Here is an 8,444-nt window from a genome sequence, read left to right on the forward strand (position 1 = left end):
GGGCAGGGCGGGGTCTATATTCACAGTAGCAGGAGCTTTGAAATCTGACATGAGAAGAACTCCTGTCTTTGTCTCCTTTCCAATTCTATTGCAGGGTATGTTGGGTGCATCATGTAACTGGGATGTGGGTGTACCCTTTCCTGGAACACATTGGCTCAGGAGCCAGAATCGTCTTCTTTGGGTCTACAACCATCTTAATGAACTTTTTGTACGTGCTGGGAGAAGTTCTGAACAGCTATATCTGGGATACACAGAGAAGTAAGTATTGTTTAAGGGAGCATAAAACAGGGGAACTGCTGTTTAGAAGAGTATGTGCAGGGCCCGAAGGAAAATTCCATCATAGCACAGGATCACTTAGGCGGAGTTTCATTTTTGTAACTACCCTGTATTAATTTAAGGGCTGCTGGCATACCTGAAAGGTTCATTCCTCACTTTGTCTGACTAGCTAGTAAAACATCCAAATCTAAGGGAAAAGAAGTATGTCTATAAAATTTGATAGGGAGAAATGTAGTGTTAACAACAACAAAATTTAAGACGTTCACTCTAATCAGCAAAATACTGTCTTAGCTAAAGGGACCCCCCCCCCCAATAAATAGATAAGTTATTAAATGTAACCAAACAGTCCCATCAAAAACCACCCAGACCTCCACTTCTTACACCATCCTTTGTGTGTGTGCAGTAGCTTCAGAGAGGTCTCCCCACTTTTCTGCTAGAACTCCAAGCCGCGTGGAATGCCTGTAGCCACTGTGATTCACGAGTGACTGTCATATTCAAGGACTGAAGGTGGCAAAGAGACATGGGCAGTAAAGGGTGATACTTCATTGCTGCCAAACTCTCTTAACCTATGATCCGATTTCTCTTTTGTCTCCGTTTATGGCAGAGCCTCCATCTTGGCAAGGTCCGTAATCTTACCCAAGCTGTGCACACCCTATCCAAATTGTATGTCAGATAGCAGAAAAATGGGAAGGTGGAAAAAACAACAGCACAGTATATAGCCGTTTGAGTCCTGCATGAAAGTGTATCCAAAGGCAAGATGGTCCGGGAATTTTAGAGAGCTCTGGGCATCGCCAATATAATCACGACATTCTAGACATCACCCGTAAATGATCTCTGTTCCACAAACATGGAACGCCCTACTTTGTGTCAGACACAGTGCCAGGAACTTGATCTAATTAGACAAACAAAACGTAGTCATTGCAAGGTTCCTGGATTGGACTTTTTTGTGTGTGGATCTTCTAAGATTGTGTGTGCCGAGGTGTTGGCCCATGGTAAATGGCCCAGAGGAATTTGAGGATTTCTTTCTCAGCAGCTGGCTTGATTTTAATAAGTGGTCTATTAGAAAAAGTCTCAAAAGTTTTTATTCAGTTCAGGCCACACTTGGAAACCCAGAAATTAATCTTTTAATATTTCCTTCTCTGTCCAATGGGAATAGGAATCTTTATTAGTTAACTCATTATTTAGCTAACTTACAAAAATATTTTAAGAGCAAAATGTTAACTTTTCTCAGCTTCTTGGGGGAAAGGCCATATTTAAATTTAGGCTAATATGTTTAATATTTGTTATTCAGGAAGTATTTATGACTCTTTCCCCTTGATTAGCTTGATTCCAATGGTCATTTCACCATTGTTCTACTACTTCAAAGAGAAGATGGCCTGAAAACCAAGAGAAAGAAAAATCCAGTGTGGATTCATAGAATACTGCTCTTTAGCAGCTTTGAGTGAGAAGTTAAAATGAATACTGAAACTAAGGGTTTTTTAAATGATCTGTTCAACTTAATTTGTGCCACTCTCTTACATAAGGTTGACTAACATTTCATAACTCATTTTAGGTATGGAGATTAATTTTATCTACATGGGACCATCTAGTTAATTTCACAGAAGCAGATGTTTCATGTCAAGTAGGCACATTTTGCTTTTCATTTATGAGAAGGATTGCAAACTGATGGCCTCCTCCAAATGTGACCTGCCGAGTGGCTTGTTAGACCTACATAGTGGGATTTTTGTTTTTGAAACAATATTTAAAAATGGGAGATTACACAAACGGGCCAGATTCATCAGTTTATCAAATACTTTAGGATCTGGCAATCCCGAGCTCACTATTCTCTTCTAGCAACAATGGATTGGAACTGAGAATCAGTTGCCCCCTTGAGATGACTCCCTAAGTGTTCCTAGTTCTCACCTGGTCACTTTGCTCCATCACATTAGCTGCCTGCTTCTGTAGGGAGTTAAATTTGAAACTGCTGAATAAAAGCAGTTTGTACTGTGTGTGTGTGTGTGTGTGCACAGTGAATTGAATACAGTCAAGTACAGTATTACAATCCTGAGTACATTTACTACACCCTAAACAAAATCCCCCAAGAAGCAGGGATACCACACTGAGTGCCCTTCCTTCTATCCAAAATTTTTAATGGCTCCGCTTCCTCCACTTGGTTAGGTTATACTGACTTCACCTTTGAGATAAAATCACATTATTACAGAATCTTACACTTGAAAAGGATTTTAGAAACCATCTAAGCTGGCCCTTTCTTTTTACTAAGCAGCAGCTGAGCCGGGAAGTCCTAGGTGACCTACCAAAATGGTGGTTGCAAAGCCAATACCTTCTGGGTAATGTTCAATCCAGTGTTACTTCTAGTGAGCCATCAGGTTGTCACCACTGAAAACCCAGGCACATGAGAGGTTAGAAACTTCACTAAGATCCATGGACCTAGTTTATAAGATAACAAAATAGACCAACCTGATGTGAACTATGAACAAAAAGCCCTTAAAATAGGGTAAATTAATAGTTAGGCATTTGCTCTTTTTAAAGGAAAACAACTCAAGGTGGCTTTGTGACTGTTGTATTGGTTTGTTAGGGCTGCTACAGCAAAATACCACAGGCTGGGGGGCTTAAACAATCAAAATGTAGTGTCTCATGGTTCTGGAGGCCAGAAGACCAGGATTAAGGTATTGGCAGGATTGGTTCCTGAGGACTGTGAGGGAAGGCTCTGTTCCAGGCCTCTCTCCTTGGCTTGTAGATGGCTGTCTTCATGTTCACATGGCATTTGTCCCTATTTGTGAGGCTGTCTCCAAAAGTCTCCTTTTTATAAAGACAACAGTCATATTTGATTAGGGTCCACCCTGATAACTTCATTTTAACTTGGTAAAGACCCTATCTCCAAATATAATCACATTCTGAGGAGAGACACAGTTCCACCCATAACACTCTGTTTCATTCATGTCCTTCATTCATGCAAAATACAACCCAACAGCCCTAAAAGTCTTTCCAACGTCAACTCTTAGGTCCAAAATCTCATCTTAAATATCATCTAAATCAGGTATGGTTAAGACTTGGATGATGCATCTTGAAACACAATTGCTTTCCAGTTGTGAACCTGTGAAGCCATACAGAAAGTTACCTGCTTCCAAAACACAATGGTGGGACAGGCGTAGAATACACATATCCTTTCCAAAAAGGAGAAATCACAGGGTTTGAAAAGGGGGCTACAGTTCTCAACCAAGTCTGAAATATAGCAGGGCAAATTCTATTAGATTTAAAGGCTTGAGAATGATCCTCTTTGGCTAAATGCTCCATCCTCAGGGCTCACCAGGAGGTGGGTGTGGCCCTGCCCCTGGGTGGCAGCCTTACCCCCTGGAGGAAGGTAGCCCCTGAACCACCTTAGGAGTCATTCTTCCTTCATTTCATGCTGTCTCTGTCCCTTTCAGTCCAGGCTAGCAGTGTTTCTGCTGGTACTAAATTCCCAAAAAACCTTATTGGCTTCCCATGCAATTCACAGGGGCCCAAATCATCATACAAGAAGGTCCCCCACAGATCTTTTCTGGTTTCTGCTGAAATGGTTAATTGGATCCATGAATGACATGCCTAATCTCTTTAGCACACGGTTGTCCAGCCACACTGTTGGCCTTCTCTCACATTCTGAGGTTCTGAGGTTAGGACTTCAACATATGAATTTGGGGGCACAGTGCAGGGCGGCACAAAATTCAACCTATAACTGCTGAAATATTTCTGCACTTAATCTAAGAATTTGTTCCAATTCCACTGTGTCTAACTGGGGTCACCAATCTTATTACAGTAAAACTTTATACGACCAGAAATGAAAGTGTCCAAAAGTGAAAGGTTGGGTGAGGACAGGGAAAGCAAGCAAAAGAGAAAGGAGTTTGGAGGCAAGCCTATATGACAGAAACCTTCTCCCCCAGCTGCCCAACCAGCTCATGTCCCACACAGGCCTACCCAGGCCTGCAGTGTTCCAGCGCTGCCCTCTGGTTGAGCCCTTCTCCCTGCCTGGGGGAATCACATGTGACTAACTCTCTCAGGATCAATCAACTCTTCCTCTATGTTCGCAAAAGCACATCCTGCCTCAGCTTTGTGACAGGTTTCTTTCTTCTATGTGTGGAAATTTTACCTCTGGTTCTTCCAAATATTATTTACAGCTGTCTAATTTTTTCCCTCTACCTCAAAGCTGCCAAACTAAAATAGGTGGGGAGCCATTTTTCCTGTCTGGGTCAATGAACACCCCCTGTTCTCCACCCCCGCTTTTGAAGATTCCACTATTGCTGCCAAGTCAACCCATCTGCAGGAGAACACTTAGGAGGAAACAGACTTTAAAGAAAAGCAAGCAGTTATTAGTTCCTGAGAGCTTCTCCACAGGAGGGGGAACATGGGACAAAGTCGGGTCCCAAGTCATGTGTGCTGTTTGAACAGAATCCTTGTTGTGTTTTTCTGCCTTTGCCTTGGTTACCAACAACGAAGGCATCTCCTGGCCTTCTCACCCTTAACCCTATTCCTCCTCCCTTCAGATGTCCTTAATCCTCAATCTGAAGTTTTCCTTAATATGATTTCTGAGAAGTACTTTGGAAAAAGTGTTACAGATCTCTGCCAGTTCCTTAGTCATGAAAACCAAACGTGAAAGAATGTCTAAGGATACCTGTTTGGAGCATGTTAGCCGCATTCCACCACTACTACCCTGATCCCACAAAACAGATACTGGGAGTTGGGACCTGGGGGAAAGGGAGTCCTTCTTAATGTAAGCCCTATGATGATGACCTTCTGGGATTAGGTTTTAAACTTTTTTTTATATTGTGAAGTTCCATATTTTATTCTGCTTTCCCACTAGCGTAACCTTCTGAGGCTTTCCTTATGTGCATTGTTTATTAACTGATTCAGTAACGATTAATTGAGCTCCAACTAAGAGTCGACACTCTGTTGGGCGCTAAGGATATTATCAGGAACAAACCAGTTAAGGAGTCTGCCTTCAGAGAGCTTATAACTTAAAGAGAATACCAACAAAACCTGCAAAGCAATATTTGGGGTTCTTTTGTTCCAGCAAAAGTCTCTGAGAATTTGGTTTCAGAGGATGAGTATTTAGCAAGAAGCAAAAGAAAGAAGTGGGAAGAATTTACCAGATTTAACTTTAATTCATGAGAATGACTTCAACATTTTCATCTCCAGGAAAATGAAACATCATTAATTAACTATTCACCCCAGACAACAGGCAAAGCTCTTACTGGTCCAGTACATATGAATCTCTCAGGAGGTAAAACATAGTTCTACCAGGACTGGGTTGAATAGAAAGAGAATTTGAGTTTAAGTACACAAAGGTATGGAAATAAATCGTTCTTATACCTAATAAGCTCTCTATGAGTTTAAAAAAATTCTTGACTTTTGAAAATCCAGAGTCCTTGCCTTGAGAAGAAACACGACTAAAAAATAAATGAGGTCTGTTTGAGACTCATCAGTGGCCCACCTCCTGTTGCTCAAAGCTGGTTACAAAGTGGTCTGGTTGAGGTTTCTGTACAAACGCAGTGAGTCAAGAACTAACTTGCACCCATCACTCCCAGAAGTCGTAAGACCTGGGTGTGTCCTGATTTGGGGGGAAAGGGTGGGGACAGAGGTCACTGAGGAAGTTTCTGGAGAAAGTGGTAAAAGATTTTCCTTCTAAGCTAGGAGGAAAGGGGTGGGTGCAGGAGAGTAGAAGGGGAGAGAGATGGGAATAGGAGAGAGTTTTTTTGAGCAGCCTTGGCAAACCTGCTCACAGTTTAATCTGATGTTAAAGTACTTTGCCTGAATTTCTAGGTATGGAAGAAGAGAAAGAGAAGCCTAAATTGGAGTGAGATCTAAGTCTAAATGAAAGAGTTGGATTGAGCCGCCACTGAAGACTGGTTACCCCCTGGGCATTGGCAGTGCAGGAGAGGAAGCATCCAAGAAAGCAGTGGAATTCACCTCGGCACCTTTATAGAGAAACATATATAAGGATAGAATACAGTTATATCCCATATAACTTGCCCTCATTATGTTTTAGAGAATTCTTTCCAAATTCATTATTGATAATAACATCTTTTTTTTCCTCTTCTAGTTTTTAAAACTAAAATTGGTCATTGGATTTCAATTTTTGCCATTGTAATTCCATTTAATTGAGGAAGAATAAAACTCTATTGTGTTTCTTGTTAAGAAATATGTGAAAGTCAAAGGGGCAGATGTAGAGCAAGGCATTCGAGTATTGAGTCCTGCAGGTGTCTGAGAAAATGAACCCAGGCCACAGGGCAAGTCTGAAGGAAATGTGATGGATTGTTCCCTATTGCAATAATGTCATAGTTGCCTCAAACAGGCAATGTTGGTAATAATTACATCAATTTAGTCAAAACCCTGAGTGTATTTGGATCTCATGATTTAATCTTGTGAAACTTTTCCTATATGCAAACTGAAACTTTAATAAAGACCAAACAACCCCAATGTGATAACTGCATGGAGTATTAAACATTGGTGTCTCCTTTCTTATTTTCTTTCTATTACCCATTGAAAATGGGTTTACTGAATCTAGTTCTTAATTATTTTCTGATTTTTAAAAACATGTATCTTTTTGATAAATCTAAAAAGAATATTTTTTAAAAAGCTAATTTACAAAATCTTTGACCATAATTATTTTTAAATAAGACTAATGCAGAACATGTAGTAGAGAATACATAAAAATAAATCTTAGAAAAATGTAGGGATAAATTAACTAATTAATTAATTAAAAAAGAAAAATGTAGGGAAAAAACTAATCAAAATAAAAGCAGAAATTAAATAAGACAGCAGGAAAATAACAGTGAAATTGATATATAAGTAAATTGATTAATAAACACAGTATCTCATCTATACAAAGAGCATTAAAATATGCAAACAAGAGAGAGAGAAACAAATACTTGGCAATATAAGCATAGATGTGAAACAAATTATTTTAATTATAAAAATAAACTTTATAGCTCTATGGCAACAAATTCTTAGAATCCAATGAAATGTGCAATTTTCAAGTAAATGGATTCAGTAAGAATTGGAAAGCTGTACTAGAGTGATACTCATGGAAGACTTTTTTTTAATGTTCAAATAACTATCTCCAAAAAAGGAGTTGGGTCCAGAGTGTTTTATGAACAAGTCTTTGAAAACGTTCAAGTAACAACTCTCATGTTATTTAAACTGTTCCAAGATTACAGAATGATGAAACACTTGCCAAATTATTTATCAAAGTTAATATAACCCTCAAAACAAAGCCAACGTAGCAAAAAAAAATTTTTCATTTGCTTTAACTAAGGTATTAACAACATAAATCCAATACTATATAAATAATTTTTCAAAACTGAATAAGGTTTATTCTAAAAATTGAAGGATAGCTAAATCCTAGGATTTTTATTCAAAAACATCATCTCAATACAATCATCCCTGCTTATCTGCAGGGGACACGTTCCAGGATCCTCAGTGGCTGCCTGAAACCCCAGACAGTACGGAACCATATATATATACTATGTTTTTTCCTATACATACATGCTTATTAGAAAGTTTAATTTATAAATTAGGCACAAGAGATTAATAGCAATAATAATAAAATAAAAAATTCTAACAATATACTGTAATAAAAGTTATGTGAATGTGGTCTCTCTCAAAATATCTTATTGTACTGTACTCACCCTTCTCCTGATGGATGATGTGAGATGATAAAATGCCTATGGATGCCACGAAGTGAGGTGAAGGACACAGGCTCTACGATATAGTATTGGGATACCATTGACCTTCTGACGCTGTGTCAGAAGGAGGATCATCTGCTTCCGGACCGCAGTTGACTGCAGTCAACTGAAACCACGGAAAGTGAGACTATAAATAGTAAACACTCAGATAAGGTGGGGACCACTGTAATGCACAAAAGAAAAAAAATCATATGATTCTCCCCATTGTTGTTCCAAGGCATCTGAAAAATTTTAACAGTTATTTCTGATAATAACAATAATATAAAAATACCCCATATCATGAGAAGGAATAGTCATCTCAAACACCAAGGGCATTCCCTTTTAAGGTAAGAAATAAGATATAGATGTCTATGACACTGTTAACTATTATTTTTCTGAGGTCTTTGAGAATGTTAGGTCTAGCATTGAATAAGTTATATTTTGACCTGGAGTGGAAAAGTTTTATGTTAA

General features: G+C 39.0%; 1 protein-coding gene across 4 annotated transcripts in view; it reads left to right on the top strand.

Annotated features, from left to right (window-relative positions):
* The window catches only part of AIG1 (androgen induced 1), a 318,831-nt gene extending 312,080 nt beyond the window's left edge, over positions 1-6,751 (top strand). For 3 of the 4 annotated variants that reach the window (XM_034990850.1, XM_034990847.1, XM_034990848.1), the window contains 2 exons: positions 95-258; positions 6,070-6,751. In XM_034990850.1, the coding sequence (XP_034846741.1) occupies positions 95-258; positions 6,070-6,107 (202 nt within the window). In that variant the 3' untranslated portion in view covers positions 6,108-6,751. Of the gene's footprint in view, positions 1-94; positions 259-880; positions 1,998-6,069 lie in introns of those variants that run through there. The other variant, XM_034990849.1, reaches the window with a different exon arrangement.
* Positions 6,752-8,444: the final 1,693 nt, after the last annotated feature.

This window comes from Mirounga leonina, unplaced genomic scaffold (assembly GCF_011800145.1).
Source record: "Mirounga leonina isolate KUSES-001 unplaced genomic scaffold, KU_Mleo_1.0 Mir_53, whole genome shotgun sequence".
In the NCBI taxonomy this organism is placed as follows: Eukaryota; Metazoa; Chordata; class Mammalia; order Carnivora; family Phocidae; genus Mirounga; species Mirounga leonina.